Genomic DNA, 19,660 nt, shown 5'->3' with positions numbered 1-19,660 from the left:
CTGCCATAGCACCAGATTGCTCCTGCTCACCTGCCTTCCCCAATCTCCCATGACAGCATGGAATTTACCATGGTAGGTGTGGACCTGCTGCCTTTGTCTGTCTGTCTGTCTTCTGGAATGACCACTCCTGAACAGCAGTCTTAGACAGTTTACTCATCTTTTTCAATGAAAGAGAGCAAGTGTAAGTAAGTATTTAAGAATTTCTTTTCAACTTGAAAAATAAAATCTGAATAGTTCTGCAAAGCCTTCTGGAAAGCACCATAAGGAAAGGCTGAGCCCTAATTCCTTGTCTTCCTCCAAGCAAGTACAAGATTCTGTGCTCATTTGCCCTTGAATCTTCCAATTATCCTTCTATCCAAAAATCACATGCACAAGTATCTGGACACGTGAATTGCATGCTCAGTAGTGAGTCTTCCACTTTTATACTATATGAAGCTTTATGAAGAAATGGCTGTAAGATTGGATTCTGTTTTTCAAGCTTGAGGTATCTCATACTTTTTTTTTTTTTTTTAGTGAATTGAGTAGGAAGCCAATTGTTTGAGATCCACATATTGTAGATCCAAACAGTTAAGCAACAATGCAAGCAGCAGCCAGTTTTAAATTTGTTCAATGACTTGCCTCCCTTAGTAACCTTTCTGCATTTCTGCAAAATAGCTCAGCTCATGTCCAAAGTCCTTGAACAGCCTGTGGGCTTCCACCCATATCATTCTGTTGCACAGGAGGTGCAATGGCTTTCTTACAGATGCCAAGTTTCAGAACAGGGGAATGATCATTTACTCTAGAATCAATCAGCTGAAATGTGTTCAGCATGTTAAAGGTCATTCCCTGTGCTCACTTGCCAATCTATACTGAAGTATGAAACTTTTACCCTCCTTCTCCCTCACTTTTTCCCCTTTTAAATCTCTTTGGCCATATTGTATATTAGAATTCCATCTATAAAAGAATATTTTTATAGAATTAAAAAAATATCTGATGAAATTAGTAAATGGCTATACAGCACTGGAACTTAGAAATGGAATCATCTTGTTAAGTGTGACCAAAATTTTGGCATATAGTCATCTTCCTGAGGAAATATAAACAGTCCCAGTGTTATGAAGTATAACTAGAATTTCCGTAACAGTTTCGAAACACATCATTGAAACTATTTTTACAAGCAGACACTTGAGAGAACATTATCATTACACATCTTGCACTGTACAAATCAATAAATTGGAGAGATGGAACAATAGGTCAATGTGTTCATTCTTTCTTAAGAAACATTTTTTTCCTAGCCATTACAGAGGTCTCCCTTAAACAACGCCACTGAAGAATGCAGAGAGAAGAAAGATGACATTTCCAGAAATGTCAATAAGTAAGCAAAAAAAATAAGCTGGAGCCCAGAAGAATCATAAACATTCTGTACATGTTTTATTAGGAAGGAAATAGCTGCTTCCCAGAATTCTTAAAAAAAACCCAAACCAAACTCTAAAAAAAAAAAAAAAAGGCTATTTGCTAATTTCTAATCTTTTCCTTCAACTTGCAGTCTTTCATTTTTCTTCTTTTTCACCTTAGGTATAATAGTGTAAGTATCATCATCTTTCACATTTAAATTTCCTGGTAGTATTATATCATGCAAGTAAATAATGACATGTTCATTAATTTATCATTAATTTATATCTACCGAAGTAAAAAAAAAAAGTTACATACCTTCATAGTAGTAATCTCCTTTCCCTGACATCAGTACAAAGTCAGAGGTATTTCCGCTGAAGTAGCTGGGGTTGGCCAAATACAAAATCAGCACAAGGGAGATGCAGGCTCTCCTTATCTGTACAGCAGGTAGATCACTAAGATTTCAACACAACCTGCATCATGAGCACTCTGATCAGTTCGTTCTTATTCTGTTCAGGTTAACCTCATTAAAGAAACTTCTGTCGCAACAGAAACTGGAATAGGTAGGACACATGAATGTATAGCAATTTTCTTTCTAGAAACTTGACATAGTACCTCAGCAATTAACATAGTCACCTTAACAGATGAAGGCATGCCAGAAGTTCACTGAGCAGTGTGGATTCATCCCTATCATGCACATCGCTAGCTACCTGAACCTCTTAGGTCCCTCATGCCCGGACCCATCCAACCACATAGGAAAGAACTTGCCTTCAGAGTGAATTTCACCCTCACACAGTACAGCAGATGAGCAAAAAAAGAAATGCTATCACATGTGATCAGCTACATATCCACACAGGTCAGAGTTTTATAACTTTTTGATGCAGAGCAAAGAGTCTTCCATGGAGCAAGCTGTTTTCACACTAGTGAGGCAGACAAGAGAGAGCAGCAGCAGGCCCTCTATACTACAAAAGCCCTTGAGGCTACTGCGGGCCAAGCTGCCAAAGCAGGCAGAGGACAGAGAAGCTACAGTCAAGTGAGATCTTTGCAGAAGGGCTGCCCAGACTGTTGTATCTATTATAATGCAGACCAAATGGATGGAAATAGTCATAAAGGCAAAGGAGCAGCAGCTTTATTATTATGTATTTTCTTTAATTTATTTCTTTTTTAGAAAACACAAATTTTACAGGGTGCTTAATCTTTTACCTGGTTAACTGAACTACCAGGAACAGGAAAGTTAAACCTTAAGTTATTAAACACTTAAAAGGCACCCAAGATAGTTTTTCTATAGGCCTGAATACTACAGGTTAAGGTCCAGCACCACGGTGATGCAGTAAAGAACAATTGCTGTGTATCTTGGACCACCTCACCAGAAATGCCAGGCAGTTCCCTCTATAAGCACAGGCTCACGTCTCCAGGCCTTAGAACTGCAAAGCCCAGGATTTATTGTTCATCCTCCCTCAAAGCACAACTCCAGCTCTCAGTCTTTGGTTGTCTTCTCAAGGGGACGGATGCACATCAGAGGAGACCACCCCAACACAGGCAATGGAGCAGTAGGGTAGAGTTGGCACACACAAGAAATTGGCTCTGTTTTCACCTGATCCACACTTGGGAGGAAGGCAAAGAGAACAGTTTTGTTTTTATTCCGATTTCAATGGCAGCTGTCGGAAAGCTGCTCAGCAGTTTGGAATGTCAGAAGTAGTCCCTTTGGAGCTGGATTAGAGGGCAATGCAGACAGCCAAGAGCACTAAGCAGATAGCTGTGTAACCATGGAGTAAAACTTACTGCGTATTCACAAAGAACTATATTCTCTGTCACATATAGCTCACTCAAATCTTGCAAGCAAGCCCTAAACTAAACCTTTTCTGTAGGCTCATCTAATCTGCTTTCACGAAATAACTGTGTAAGATATATATTGGTACAACATCTCCAAAAATAAATCTGCCAGTCTTACTAGAGGGGAAGCTACTACGTCTGCAAGCCAACAAAAATAATGATTTTTCATTCTACTTAAAGTTCAGGAAAAATATTCATCTTTGCCAAATAAAAAAATGACAAAACTGATGGGAACGGAAAATATTTTCATGCTGAAAGAGGATATTACAAACAATGGAGACTCAAAGGCAAATCTCTCATTACCCTTTTTAAAGGAACTTTCCGAAATATAATGCCCAATTTTTGCAAGAATTATGTAACCTTTAAACAATGCTACTGCAAATGCTTTGTCATCTAACTTTTATATAATTATTTCTTTAACAAATAATGATGGGACTGACCCACCCCATGCATACACATTTGTTTGGGAATTTCTTCTGGCCTGCTGGCTTTAATTTTCAGCTCTTCTGGCAGTGTTTTTTCAGCTCAGGCCTATTTTTATTCTGGAGTTATTCCAGAAGTTCAGAAGACAGAAGTTCAATGAAGAAACAATGTGCAGATAAGCAAGCCTGATGATTTTCATCTTTTAAGCCCAGAAAAAGGTAAGAAAATTCAAGAAAAATGCCTTTAACACGTCAAAATTACTTTTTGACATTTCTTATTACTATTCTTCAGAAGAGAGGGTAGATGGGGCAGCTTTTCCATGACATCAGCCCTAATAAATACCCTAGGGTTAATGCAGACAGCAACAAGAAGTATCATATAAATCATTAGTCCTCACTTGTAGCTCAGATGGTTCATAAAACCCAACTGTTGTGTCCTGAAACATGTTAACATCATTAACATTTTCCACACAAAGTGCTGCAAGAGGAGGAGGAGGAGGGAGTGTTTCAACCTGCCAGATCATGAGTTGCACAACCTGAGATGCTAGCATACATTTCCAAATGCTTCTCAGTCAGAGGCATAATCTTCTGCAAAAGAGAGGAACAGTTGGCTAATGCCTTGCAGCCACACCCAATGTTAGGATGAATCAAACCAACTATGGCTTAAAATATCCAAATACAGCTACAGAGAGCAAAACCTTTGCTCTGTTCTCTGTATAGCGGCCAACAAGCCAGTTCTACGCCACTTGCAGAATTAGTTACTCCAAAGCGTGAAAAAATTTCTCAAGACCCTGGCCTTTCAAATGAGAACATGCACTCATTTAAGAAATGCCATCTGAAATCCAGTAACAACCAAATGAAAACTTCATTACTTATATAAATTAATTTTTCTTCCTGAAAGTAGGTTATACTACAGTTATCCGAATAAGTTTACACATGAAGACATTACATCCCACTGTCCTACTTTACACACTGTTAAGTTTTCCAGGAGAAAAGACAACTAGAGAACTAAAGGAAGAGAAGTTACATATTGGCAACTAGAAAATTGAAAGAATAAGACAAGTAGTCAATTCTCAATACATCCTAATATTACTCCAGGAATCTGGAACCCTTAGTAAGTCCTGATTCTTTCAGTATTGGAGAGATCATTCAGCAAAGTGAAAATACATTTTTGAGTCTTCAAGGTAAGCAGCCATCTCAGGACTAAATTACACTATCAGAAAGCACAGCCAGTTCCTCTGGCTTATCTTCACAGTGCTGAAAACATCAGGATTGAGTATCTGCAAAATATCATACGTCCACAACTGTTTTCTGTAGGGAAGACTGGGTCTTACTACCACTCAGAACAACAGCAAGACTCTCATAGCAAAATGATCTGGTCTAAAACTACTGTAGTGTTATTAGGGACAAATCTACATTACCAAGCAATCATGATACAACACAGCAATACTTGCACCACTCAGACCATAAGTGCATGGTGAGAGGAAGGTCAAAATATTTAGAGGTAAATTCAGTTGCTGCAGATGGGGAAACTGCTCAGTCACCACATAACCTGAGACACAGGCATGGTCGCATGGGACAGAGGCATGGACCTCTCTGCACCCTCAGCATCTTCGATTCCACTACTGACTAATACAAACAGGAAATAACTATGTGTGGACCACCCTCTTCTCCAGGAACAGGACCGCATCTTTTCAAACACTTTTCTAAAATCTGTTGGGTTCAGAATTTTGTAATTTGAATGCACGCTCTTCAAACATACATTTTAAAATACTCATCCAGGTTGCTTTTTCTAGGCTGTTACTGTAAAAGAAAGTAAGAGTCAGAAGTAGGCTTGGATTGAATAGATTAAACTGAATTCTTGTAGACTTCCCAGTAAATCCACTAAAAAAATTCATTTTAAAATTTAGGTGAGATTGTCTTGCATGCAACAAATATATATTTAGTGTTCCTTAAATCTGTGTCAGTACTTCTGCAAAAATAAAAAGAACCATCTTTAATTCTTACAATGATTGTAGGTCTGGTAGAGCATTGTTTTTAAACATGAAATATGTAGTGTCCGGCACTACACAATCAGAAAAGGATAATACCTGATGCAGTCAATACTATCTACTTGGGCATTATTTCCTTAAGCTGCTCAAAGAAAAGACAAAATCCAAACAACTGGAATAAGTGCTAATTTATAACTGAGTCACCACAGTGTAGCCTGTGTCTTGTACTGGATCTAATAGCTCATATTTTACAGCATCTTAAGCTTGTAGATGATCTCCAATTCCCTACTTCTCAAAAGCTCATTACTTCTTAAAAAGTTATCAGCAAAAGTGATAACAACATCTGAATTTCCGATGGAAAAATAAACCAACATGTGACCTCCAGTCCTGCTGTCCTTTTAGGCTTCCACTATACTTAGGAAGTTACCACAAATCCATTTTTCTCTCTTTCAGAGGTCAACCACTTTTTGCACTTTCAAGTGAAAGCACTAGATGCTACAATGTTAGACAGCAGTACTACACTCTTGGCACAGGGAGAGAATTTGTTCTATACTTTGCATACTCTTAAGTTCTGCTAGTGCCAGAAAATGTGCCAGTAGGAGAAGAGAAAAGTAACATAAACACTCTTATCACAGAGTAATTGACACTGGCTGTACTCAGTCTCACATTATGGAACTCATGCTAAGGGAGGGAGAAAAGGTTTAAGCAGACTGTGTTCTATATTGGATTATGAAATATTTTTTGGTAAGAAACACCAACAGTTTCTACTTCAGTAAGTCCTTCATTTTAGATGATCTGTAACATACTTTAAGTTGCATTCAGCTTGTGAAGCAACTCAGTCTCCCACTTCACTACATGTACCAATCAATTCACACTAGGCCAGCGTTTCTGGTTTGTTGAGAGACAAGAAAATACTTCAGTTATTATTTGCCTACACAAATATCCTGAGGTCAATTTAAATATTATTTTAAAAGGTCTTATTAGATTTAACAAAAATATTACTTCATCTTGTCTTTTTTCTAGCTGTTTGGAATATGACTGAAGCTGTATCAACATTAGCTCAGTCTTTTTGCAGATCTGGATCTCCTTTCAAATCCAGATGCCACTGGATATTCAGCAGATGAACTGCTTAATGTTTATAGAGTTATCCAACAGGCAAATATTTATGGTATTTTGTTACAGTCGTTTTCAAAACAGACTAATTTCATTTTACCATTATAGAGAATGCTTAAATCCCACTCCAAACATACATCATCATCTGGCATGATGGTGGACATTTAAGTTCCAAGGAGAACAGCATTAAAGGATCCTACTATGAGCTTTAAGAAAAAAATCAGTCTCTAACACCTTGGGTTTGGGATGTTTTAGAGCTGTTTGAAAGCCTGTTAAGCTGGCATGATTCAATGCAGAAAAGACTTGTTTTCTGACACATCACAGAGGGAAAAAAAAAAGGTGGGAAAAAACTAGATCTAGCTAATTACTTTTTATCCCATGGTCTTCTAAAAATAAAATCCCTGGGGTTACCACGCAAATACTAGTACCAGGAAAATACTCCAGGGCATACAATGGACTCTTTTTAACTATTTTATCTTCAAGAAAATCACATGCTTAGGACTCACACTTCTGAGACAGCAAAACTGAATTTGGGACATAAAAGTGGATAGGATAACGGTATCATTTCCCAATGCTGAGGAAGCCATGACTTTTCAGTCTTAACTGCACTTTGAAAGCTTTAGAATTATTCTGCTGGCTATCTGCAATTTCACAGGAACTTTTTTGGCAACAAAGGTGAGACTGACCACAGGTTCTGCACTGTTTCTACTACAGTTAGAAATACAGTTCCAATGTGCCAAAAATGAGGGAACTTGGGAATCTCACGGTTAAAATCTTGATATTGCCAAAGAAACACACACACAAAAAAAATCCAGGTTAGGCCAGGATGTAGCCCTTTTATGAATTTGCCTAATACCAGATGACATTGGTCAAGCTCTTCCTTAACTTGTAATTATCTTCTTGCAGCAAGAAAAATAGCATCAACCCTCTGTGGGCTCCAGTAAGCCTTAGGCCATGGAGAATTACACTGCAGGACACAGTCTGAACATTTCTTTCAGTTTATGCAGACTCTAGCTGCTCTTGCATTTCAGATCCTGTCAGTTCTGAATGCATAGCAGTGTTTTTTAAAGGCTATTTTAACTGGGGTTGTGGCTGTCAAAAGAGATGTATAGCACAACTGAAGGTGCTGTGGAAGAAAAAAAACAGGCAGTGAGGCGATAGTGCTCTAAACAAGCAATGGAACTGAAGACACATTTGTGAAGCTATGGTACTTGAAGAGCTGCATAAGATGCTGTCCAGAGCTTGCAGTTTAAGATCAAAATCGCCCCGTACTGCAACTCCTGAAGTGACCTGTCGCTCTCCCTATATTTGGCTTATTGGTGTGGGTGGATATTGGTGATTTGGGATGGCAGCTGTTACACTTCTGCAGGAGAAAGCCACCATCCATCCTATTCTTGGGGCGAGGACATCACCTTGCACTTTTATTTGAAGAAATTTGTTGGAACTTAGCAAACAGCTCCCAGAAACCTGAAGATCAGCTTTAGGGGCTGAGGACATGGCTTACAACTTGCATCAAAAGTCATTATGAAAAGATCATTTTCTGTGTGGGGAAAGGGAATTGTTCCATACATACCACAGGAACATGCTGTTAAGCAACCTCTTAACAAAGGATTAAATATCTACAACTCACAAAAGGTTGAGAGTGGTCTAGTTTTGTTTGGGTTTGGTTTTTTTTTGGTTTTGGTTTTGTTTGGGTGTTTGTTTTGGTTTTTTTTTTAAACAAACTGCGCTATTTAAAGAGAAAATGGGAACAAAAACTTCACCTCAGGAGAGAAGCAACTCGTAATTATCTGAGAGCTCAGCCTAGTTTGTAGTTTCCCAGTGGATTTTAACTGTATTCACTGCAGCAATTACAAGAGTTTTGCCTGCAAATTGTAAACCAAATTCTGCTGTAGCTCCTCATCTACCCTACACATCACCCAAATATGTCTTGCAGCTGAGCAGTGCTTCTATGAATTCTGTATACAGAAGAGTATTTTTGAGACACGATTAAAATCTTGAATTTGCAAAAGCCACGTGAGAGATTTGGGCTAGGCCGGGATGTAGCCTTTTTGTTAATTTGTCCAGCAGGTCAAGTTCTGCCCTAACTTGTAATTAACTTCAGAGATTCAGAAAGATGAAGAAGTGCAAACAGAACAGATTCTCACCTCCTTCCTGCCTGACATACACAGCCAGATGAACTCTGGCAGTGCTCACTGTTCACAAACTTGTAGTGGAGCACCCGCTGCTAGGAAATGGAGAAACCTCCCCAGTAGCCATTTCCATCAATAGTGAAACTAGTGTTTACAGCGCAAATGTTTACACTGGTCAGATACACATCTATAGTTAGAAAAGACATCCACAACGTACTGTGTAACAAACAGTTTCTTAATCAACAGCCTAATCACAGCAGTTACCCGTGCTCGTAAGTGTAGGAATTAATGAACAGTGTTCTACTTTGCTTGCAGTAATTAGTGTTTAATCTACTACTGAATTTTTTCTTTCCTACAAGCAATGTCACCACAATGTGAAAGTGTTACTCATTACAGACATGTTCCTACATCAATACAAGCATCAGTTACAGGGCCACAGCTTCAGGTATGTGAAACAGGGTTCTGTAAACAGACAGTGCAGGAGGAGGCAAATAGGGCTTGTTTGGCAGGAGTAAGACTTGGCAACAGGGCACACGCAGTGGTGATGAATCCAGCCTACTTGAAGTGTGGAAGAACTTCACCTGAATTATTTCCTCCACCCTATTCTAACCTGAAGTCTACTTTACACAGCACTTAACCAGCACACGTCTGGCAGCTGAACAGTGCTACTGTAAATGCCGTATACAGAAGGAATATTTTAAGACAGTAACACTTGAAAAGTTTCAAAGTCTGGGTGGGATGACCAACTTGCACAACTTCCAAATGCTGAGCAGAGAGCCAAGAGGACAACAAGGGGATAGGATAAAACACATGCAGCCTTGGCTTACAACTCCTATACCAATTTGCTACGCAATCAGACCTAACTCTAAGAAAAAAAAAAAACCCAAAACTGAGACACCCAAGAAATTCTCCTAGGTGGTCTCCTGCCTGGTTCTCTCTCTCACGATCTGAAGAAACAAAATGAGCAGCTATTTAGCTGAGGAATATAACTGCTCACAATGAAAACAGTGCATCAAGAATTGGAAGGACTGTCATTGCTCACCACACAGTTATTCTTTCAGTCCTCTGTCTTCATAGATTATCTTCATCAGCCTCTTAATGTGTCTTGCAGTTTACCTATGTGTAACACAATGTGTGAAAAGAATTTAAACAGCAGATGTATTTACAGTAAAATCATTGTTACATGCATGAAACCATAAATACTAGATTTGTAGTTAGTGGTGAAGAAACAGTTTAAGGGAGAATGTGGTAACAACCTATTTAATAAAGAATCAGGTCCTGTTCACCTGGAGACAGGCAAACATCCACAGGCAACTAAACAGGTGAAAAAAAATAAAATGTAAGAAAGCATCAAATACAGAAAAGACTCTTGTATTCCACCCCAGACTTCAACAGCTGTGAATTCCTCTTTTACGTTTTAACCAAGTAGTTTCTGAGTTGGGCGCAAATTTACCCCCAGGCTCTGGCTGTGAAATGCACACTCTTAGGAAGTTGATGCTGCTGTCCCATGTATTGGTCCAACTCTTTCCACTGATGGAAAAGCACAAGCTAGCCCTGCTTTGAGGGGTACACACTAGAAAACCTTCCAATTCCTCAAGATTCAGGGAAATCTTCTACCTCTTTCTTCATTGTGGAATGAAATACAGTTGACAATGATTTTCCAGAAGGGGAATTACTCCAAGCCTTTTAGACAAATTAGACTTAAATTTAATACATGAGCTAGCAAGAAACCCCCAAATACATAATTTATCTAGCTCACTATTTCTAGTGTAAAAGAGCCCTGGCTCCAAATTCTGCTCATGAAGAAAGAAGCTTGTTTTGAGCTAACAGAAACATGTAGCATATGAGACTATTTCAACAAACAGCCTAAGTACCTTCCCAGGTAGGCTTCAGCAGTATGAACCTACCAGCAGGAATCCGGGTCTTTTTTTCTCAGTCCTGTTTCCATACCTTCACTCCCAGGAGAACACATGCTGAATCCTTCCATTCCCAAAATCTAGGACTTGGGGCATTTTCCTCTAATAGTGGAATTGTAAAGTGCTCAGGAACTGACCAAACCTACTGCAGATGAAGATGGGGAAAGGCAGACTCTCAGGGCTATTCTGACGATGCACTACAGGAATAAAGGTGTGGATTAATCAAGAGATTTTCATCCTGATGATTTTCCTCTTAAAGCATTAAAAGTATATATTTTATTTGAAGTAAATGCCTACTACCCTCAGGGTAAATCCTCAGGCAAATCTTCAGGCTATCAGAGCACACAAAACCCCTTGCTACTAAAAATAAATCCAAGACTAGCCCATAGCTTGAAGTGATGACTTTTTATTTTAGGAAAAAAAAATAATCCCAAAAACATTCCACTATTGCAGTTTGTAAAATTTTCACTGTTTTCAGTAGAAACAGTTCACAAGTCAGAACTCAAGATTCTAAATAACATTGTGCAAAATAGTACTGGCATAACTACACATAGCAAAGGGACTAGTGTAAATCAAGAATTCCATTGAAATTAGTTGAGCTGCTCCAGTTTTACACCAGTGTACATCACCTCAGAATAGGCCCTTTTTGCAGAACATCCCTGGAACTCCTCCAGCTTACAAAAATCACCTTACATGCAACAAGTAACCTATCAGTACAACATATGCAAGAACAGCTCCACAAGTTATCACAGTGTAACAGAGGAAAACATTATCAGCCAATTTCATACAAAGGCAAATCTAATGGCAGTTTTAGACACCCCTTGACTGCTACCCTCAAAAATTGCACATATTATAAATGAAATAATTTAGAATAAAGCCAAGCAATATTCTTCTTTAACTATCAGTACATTGACAATTAGGGTGGATGAGATGTCCAGAAAGTTTTTTCTTTTTTTTAAGCTTACTAGATTTTCCAGAGTTGTTTTGAAAGGAATTTGTGTAAGAAATGTTAACTTGCAGTGTTATCAGGCCAAGTCCTCTTCTGCAATTCAGATAGACCTTTCAACACTACAGAAGTCTCTGTAGTCAAATACAAATCCCAATGAAGAACTATTAAACAAAGACCATACCCTAAGTATTTACTAATGACATGCAATGAAATCAAGCAAGCAGTAACAGGACTCCATTTACATTTGGAGCATTCAGAAAGAGACTGTTGCAATTCAGTTGGGGTACAGGACTGGAAATTCACAAAATGCTTGTGAATAGTTAACATTCTCTCCCCACTTGACTTGACACCAAAGTAACAGTTTCAAAACAATGCATCTAGGTCATTCTTTGTATAAACAAAATGCTAAGAGCAGAACTGATTTTCAGAGTTGCTGCACACTCACAAACTCACGTCAAGAAAATATACAGGTACAACTTGCTATAAGTGGTCATTTTGTTTTCCTGCATACCCAGGTTTAGAAAAACAACTCTGTAAGAACTCTTCGATCACAATGAAACCAATTCTTCCACAGTGCTTTCACCTCCCTAGGTTAGGAAAGGCATACCTTCTATTACCTTTTCTAAAAGTGAACATTTTTCTTTTAATACATAGCAACCTCATTTGGGTCTAAGCCATAATGACATCCTTAGGCTATGACATTTGATGAACGGCACACACTTAAAGCTATGGAATTATATGGAGAAAGCACAGTCCTGACCTTCATCCAAAGCGTTTGGATGCTTTTTATGTCAAGGGTCTTTTTTGCAGGTTATATTCATTTCATGAGAACAAGTAAGAATGACACCCAAGCTTTGCTTTGGAGATACATGTAAGTGTGTATCAGTTCTGGATGAGAACAGGTCTGCAAGTCTGTCAATAAAAAAAAGATTCTTACAAATACCAGTCCTGCCTCAAACCATGAAGATAAAAGCAACAGACCTATGCAGACTGTAAGCGTGTATGCACTCGATAAGTCAAATGGGAATCAGGATACCTAAGAAGTCACCCTGCAGCACGGATCTTTACAACTGCAAGTCTCTGGTGACTTTCTATGCCTTCTCCTTCGCCCTTTCAGTTTCACAGAGAAGCTGTCAGATACTCAGCAAGGAAACATTTCAGCAAGGAAATATGGACATCACTGGCAATGAGTTACTGTGAAGACATCACTTAGCATTTCAGAGATGGCAGGGAGAGAACAGGTGATACTTCAGCAAGGAATTATTGCTGTACCACTGAATTCTATTAAGCTCAATAAGCAACACAAAGTTAGGCTTGAGGCAGAAGAAAGGTTAACGGATATGACTTTGTTTTTTTTCTTCCTAAAAGGCTCAGCTTCAGTGTTTCCCAACAATCTCAGATTCTGAATTCCAGTACATTGTATTTTAGAACAAACCGAAAAATAGCCCTGAGACTAAACATACTTTTTAAGAGCTGCTATTGCTTTACATAAATCAAACACAGCAATCATTACTTCCACAGTATGCAGCATTTAATTTTCACTCCCTTTTTTCCTCACTTGGGACATGTACATGCAACCAAGAATTTCTTTCCAAGATATATGTACTCATATGTATATGTATCTGTCACTTTTCCAAGTACTTAAATATGTTCCTACAGGATTATGGCACCAAGCAAGGAAAGAATAGCTGAAGCAGGTCAAACTTTAACAAAGAAGTCCTTTTCCCTTGTGCCTCGATTTTTTACAAAAAGGATTCCAATAGTCATAGCTGCCACCATGGACCTTCATTACAAACAATGACCTCCTTCCTTGTGACTTATGTAGAATTTACAACTGGAGGAACACCATTTAGTATATCTCAAAATCAATTGTCAGTGTTACTGAACACTGCCTCCAGCCTTTAAGTGTGGCTAGAAGTGTAAAATACCAAGAAAACAAGAATATCAAGTGTGTCAAGTTGTGCATAAAAATAGACCTTTAATTTTTTTTAAGCTACAAAGTAGGCAATCAAGGAACTGACTAGGTCTATGCATAGTTAGGATTTAAAGTATGCCAAAAGAACTTGAACCCTTTCAGTAAAACTGTGCTTGAGTAATGCATGGGTCAACCCCCCCAAAAACTGAACATCCCACCCTTACATAAAAGAATTTTAAAAAAGCTCCATGCACTCTCAAAGCTATTTTGAAATTGATTTAAATACTTTATCTAACAGCTCTGCTATGGCACAAGACAGCACATAAAAAGTTTAAGGCTAATTTTTGTATGCACACATGTAAAAGCTGGTCTCAGAACAAGAGCTGTCATATTTTCTTAATTCGGAGCCTTTAGTGTGGATTCATAATAAAGTAGAGCTGCCACGGCAATAGTAGAGTTGTCCTGCATATAAAAAAAAGACTGAATGTTGTCCTGAAAGCAGTTTGTTTTTATAAAAAGCAGAAACCTCACACATTTACATTTGGTTTTTATCAGAGCAGCTCACTAATTTGTACAGTACATTGTCCAATAACATACAATGTAAACTACCAAAGAGATGCTCAAGTACTACAACAGGTGCAAAAGAAAGTCCTAGGGTAAGAAAGCCCACTGCTATTTGGGAGAATCACTCTGATGAAAACAAACATGAGAATGCAGTTTTGGTGAAGTCAGTTAAGTCTCAAGGCTGTAATAAAGGCTATTTGTTAACTTTAGCCCTTTGGTTCTTAACCATTCAGTTAAGATCTCCTGATAAAGCACTAGGCAGTTTGGTATTGATGGAGAAGCTCTTTACATGCTACCGTTACAGAAACAGAAAACAGACTTACAAGTACTTTCTTCACCTGAACAATCTGATCTTCCAGTCATACCAGGTTTAAACAAACCTGTCTAAAGCAGTAAATTTTAGACTTCAAATTGCACTGTAACTGTTTTAGAAAAAACTAATTAATATCCACAAAACCTAGAAAAGAATTATCAACTGGCCAATTTACACAAATTTGATGCACAAAGCTGCTTATTTTAAAACTCTGTCCCTCAACAACTTCTTCAGTGTAAATCAGAGCTGTTACTTCGAAACAGAGTTCTTTAGTCCCATCTGCATAATCCCACCTATTTTGATGGGAAGAAGAGTAAACCAAATTCTGCTTATTTGCTAATTTAACAGGTCTAAAATTTTAATACTTCTTGGTACATTTTTCATTTGCTGAATTTTTGCATAATGTTTTAAAAAGGGGTTCATTATACTATGAACACAGGACTAGCACGTGTTAGTGTGATTTACCCTTGCTAAGTACATTGCTATCTTATTTATGTAGGATTTGAAAGAACAATAAGCGTGCATCAAAACTATGACTATTATCTGCACAGGTATGCAGGGTTTTTTCTTCTCCCAAGTGAAATGTTTGCAACCAAATTTAGCATATTAAGCATTGAACAAAACTGTTATATTTGCAGTATCATCTTTAAATAGATGCAGTTATGAGGGGACCCAAGTATGCAACCGACCCATGGAAGCTATGTATATGCAAGCCAGTGAGAACTGCTCATGTGTAACAGACCAATATTCAGACCCAGAGACTGTCCATAATGACACTTTGAAATTACTGAATCTAACTCTGTAAAAGAGGTACAAGGTCAACTTGTTTTATAAGTTGATGACGACACTGGTATTCAGGTCACTGCAGTTTTTTGCCCACCTATATTGTATTTATTCAAACCCAAGTAACGCACTCCAGGAACATGTGACAAACCTCACTGAAGTTCCTGAACAGTTTCCATTTGCAATTGCCTTTCCCTCCATTTTCATTTTTTATTATAATTTCAAAGGAACCATAAACTGCTGCACATCAGGACAGACAAGGTATCAAAAAATCCTCTGTTTTACATGCCAGCCTAACTTGCTAGTCAAAAAGGGAGAATGTATCTGCTGCTGTAAACTTCTGTGTAACAGATACCATGCCTGACAAACCATCACCTTCAACAGACACACAAAACACCACTATGACAAAAAGGGAGGAAATCATGCACAGATATTTCATTATTATGTGACCAGGGTCTATAATACAGTGATGAGTCACATCAGAGTAAATTTGTGCCAAGAGCGATTAATGATTCAGGCTGACTAACTCCATAAGTAGCCAAGCAAGCCTGTAAGAGGCAAGCGGCGTATCTTCTGGAAGAAAGAATACTGAGTAAGAGGGTAACATGTTTTTTCCCCACCCCTGCACAAAAATCCTACAGACAAATAGAACAATACTGGGGCGAGTGCTTTAAAATGCAATTTTCCAGCCAATAAACCAACACTGGTAGGAATTCTGTGAAGGAAGGAGTTTTAAGAACGTGACTTACCTGAAGCACAAACTTCCAATATCAAAAAAAGGTACACTATATACTAACACTGCTTTTTGGATACTCTTCTGTTTTAGAAATTGCAAACATATTAACTTGTCTTATTCTGTTTAGGGCTGAGGCTGTTCAGCAAGGTCACATAATTTGAGACTGCCAAAATACTTCAGCAATCCTTTGGTCCCAGCAGCTGTAAAACAGCCAAGTAAAAAAGAACCTTTCCTAAAAAAAAAAAAAAATTAAGAAAAAATGTGTGTGTGGGAATCATCACCAGGGAAGTGTCTTCTAAACACCATCTGCTACGCACAAGAAAAGGCAAATTTTTGTTACAAAATACACATTTTCATACAAAAGACATCTTGCAAAACCATCTGATTGCCCCTCCCTCTGCAGATTACAATGGTAAATGGGATCAGCTGGTTGATCTTGAGATTTTTGTTTTAATGGGAAAAAAGTCAAAGGACACACAGCATCACAACAACTGGTCCTTTAAACAGCAAAGGATTATGACTGTCTTTCTTTACACCAGTGTTTAAAAAAGCAGGAGAGAAACAGAACCGGAGTCTTCATAAGCAGAAAGTGCAACAGAGTATCAGCTGCTGCATCCTCCTGTACTTCTCAATGTGCTACCAAACTGTCAATTATACAAACAGTTCAATTATGACAGTGCCATAAATTGTTAAAACAATGCAAATAGTGTGATCAGAAAGGTCCAGTCAACTGGTTCCAATTTTTCCCCAGTAGTCGCCCAGAAAAATGTCAAAACAATCTAAATCTATCCTTCAGCTTCCTCAATATGTCCCGATTGCTGGAGTATAGAGGTCTGTGGTATTACTGTACTTGTTCCACGAGAGATCCTGTCTTGATCTGTGTTTGTAGACAAGGAGGCCATAGAAATGGGCTGTAACAAACTGGGTGTCATGCTGGAGGAGACAGTCAGGCTGTGTGTAGTGCCCTTAAGCGTGAGATCCTGTGTGGGAAGAAGTGGCTTGAGGATGCTGACAAGACAGAAAGCAGAGCCACTTTTAGGAATGAAATTCACTTTGTTCTTGTCAGGGCAGTAGAAGGCTGGAATTTCATGCAATGGCTTTGGCCTAGAAATAAAATACACACAATAGTTTCAAAATTACATTGAACAATCAAATTCTGTCAATGGCAGGTATGTATTGCTGAACACATCACCAGAAACAAGTTGAGGTTTAAACTTCAAGTATTTTAGCTACTCAATAATGCCTTAATGACACTTGCACCATACTGCAAATGGCAAGATGGTTTCAACTGCTTGTTTACACATACTACGAGATAAACAGCATGTTTTTAGGGCAGGCTGTCTCCAAACCCAAGGAAGACACTAACTTTATGTTGCGGATCACAAACCTTGTCCATGAATTGGCATACCCAGTACATGAGAAAGTATTCTTGATCACATTCTCCAGAAACTTTCACAACCCAACAAGTTCTGCACCCCACACAAACACTCTTTATACAGCAAACCTTGTGAAAGAAAGCTGGCATAGCAATGTTCTTAATATTGCATATGTTAGAGCTGTTCACGATCATAGGGGGATCCCCCTTTCTAGTCTTTTGCCTCCTTTGCATGTTCAGTTGAGTGTGGCCTGAATCTCTGTAAAAGATGAGCCCATCTTACTTAAAAACACAATGCAGAGAGTAAAATGTAGTATTCCCAAAGTGGCATTCATGATCAAGTACCTATAACCTGAGAAGGAGGTGTGAAACACACATTTTTAGATCCTGACTTGCAGTTTTGCCATCTCAGCATGTAATTCAGTCAACTGAGAGACATGCTTCATGAAAGACAGAGCTGGAAGGGAAATTGTGGATACTACAGGAATGACTTCTGCGTCTATCTCTAAGTCTGCAATGTAAGTCTACTGAGCTAGTTTAACTCTAAGACAAAACTATGGGAATCTGTTCCAAAGCCTCCCTTCCCTGCTGGAAAATAACCATCACAAATTTACACTCATTTTTTCTTGTTGCCAGCATTATCCTTCAGCCTATAACCTCCCCCTCTCTTCCACATTCCACACCCTGGAGGTATTAAAAAAGAACATAGACAAGGCACTTCAGGACATGGTTTAGTGGGCATGGTTGATGGTTGGACACAATGATCTTGAAGGTCTTTTCCAACCTAAATGATTCTATGATTCTATGTGTTTGTAAGACAGCCATATGCCCTTCTATCTTCATTCCACTAGGCCCAGCAAGCCTATCTTTCAGTATACTCTTGTAGGAGATGCCCTACGCTGAAAAGTAACTCTGTTCATGAAATAGAGTGTTTCCATGTTAGCTGATTCTCTAAGTGTCCAGAAAATTCAGCCCCATTTATAAATTTTTTTTCCCAAATGAAAATCCAGTAAACTTCAGATAGAAATAGTGTTAAACAAAGGTTGAGCTTTAAATAGTTACACTCATGTATTTCATGTACGTGTGGAATGCAAGTACCAGATGTGGGAAAGATTTTTGCATGACACTGAAGTGTCTAAGAACTACCATAGCTATGTAAACACTTCTGTAGAAGCCTGTTTCACTCTATAGCAGAACAGTCCTACAGCTATGCAGCAAGGACATCTGAAAAGAAATGCAAATGCTAGTCAAATCACAATAGAGTATGTTCTTGGAGCAAGTGAAGACTATCTAATCTGTTGGCAACATAGCTTCCACATTCTAAAATAGAGACAGGTAACTTAAGTTACTGTGACCCTTTCCACATTGCTATGGAGAGGCCATAGGCACCTCTCAAAAAACATCTTCTAAGATCAGAGATGGAAAATACACAAAGGCAGCTCTAATTTTTTTAATTACTACTTATACCAGATGGCATTGTTGAGATAACATAGGCAGAAGAGAATTATAACCAAATTATACTCCTTGTGTGATGAAATGAAATTTTAAACTATAGGTTAAGATTCTAACATCCAAGTGACATAAGGGTATAAAAACTCTACTGAAAATAATAATAAAACATAAACCCTCCTAGTATATTCCCAGATGGCAAAAGTTGACTTTTTCAGAATAACCAAAGCATCAAATACTCAGGGTCAAATTTACTCTGTCACTAAAAGTTTCACAGCTACATAGATGTAGCTGAAAAGAATATCGTCTTCAGAGTCTAGATTACTGGATGTACCTGTCAAGCCGTGACATATATTAGCTGATGCACATGCATTACAGATTCTTATTACATCTCTCTGTACCTGATTATTTGAGTTCCTCCCCGACTATCTCCCAGTTAAGAAACAGTCCTCTCAAGAGTACTCAAGGTTTTAACACAAAATTCCAGCAATAAAATACATACATATAAACCAGTATATAGTCACACAAAACAACAGAGATCATGCTGTTAGCATGATTTTAGCAACTGGACTAATAATTTTCATCTGACACAAAAAGCAATAAACTAATGGGTAATGAATGTTGAATGTTAAAGATCAACTTACAAGCTTTCCTCAAAGACTTTCACCTTTTCGCAGCCCTCTGGAGGTTCACGCTTGAACATGTAGCTGTTGTTGGGTTTTGGTGAGGTAGCATATTTTGGCAAGGGAGAATTATTCCCATTCTCTGCAGGAACAGAGTATCTCATTACTTAAATGTGTC

General features: G+C 38.3%; 1 protein-coding gene across 1 annotated transcript in view; it reads right to left on the bottom strand.

Moving 5' to 3' along the window:
* Window positions 1-11,161: 11,161 nt before the first annotated feature.
* The window catches only part of FAM117B (family with sequence similarity 117 member B), a 31,475-nt gene continuing 22,976 nt past the window's right edge, over window positions 11,162-19,660 (bottom strand). Inside the window, exons 7-8 of the mRNA XM_075028170.1 lie at window positions 19,504-19,624; window positions 11,162-17,139 (exon numbers count right to left, since the gene is read on the bottom strand). Of these exons, the coding sequence (XP_074884271.1) occupies window positions 16,821-17,139; window positions 19,504-19,624 (440 nt within the window). The 3' untranslated portion in view covers window positions 11,162-16,820. The remainder of the gene's footprint in view (window positions 17,140-19,503; window positions 19,625-19,660) is intronic.

This window comes from Buteo buteo, chromosome 5 (assembly GCF_964188355.1).
Source record: "Buteo buteo chromosome 5, bButBut1.hap1.1, whole genome shotgun sequence".
NCBI classification, from domain to species: domain Eukaryota; kingdom Metazoa; phylum Chordata; class Aves; order Accipitriformes; family Accipitridae; genus Buteo; species Buteo buteo.
Note: the sequence above shows the minus strand (reverse complement) of the source record. Positions and strands in the feature narration are given on the sequence as shown.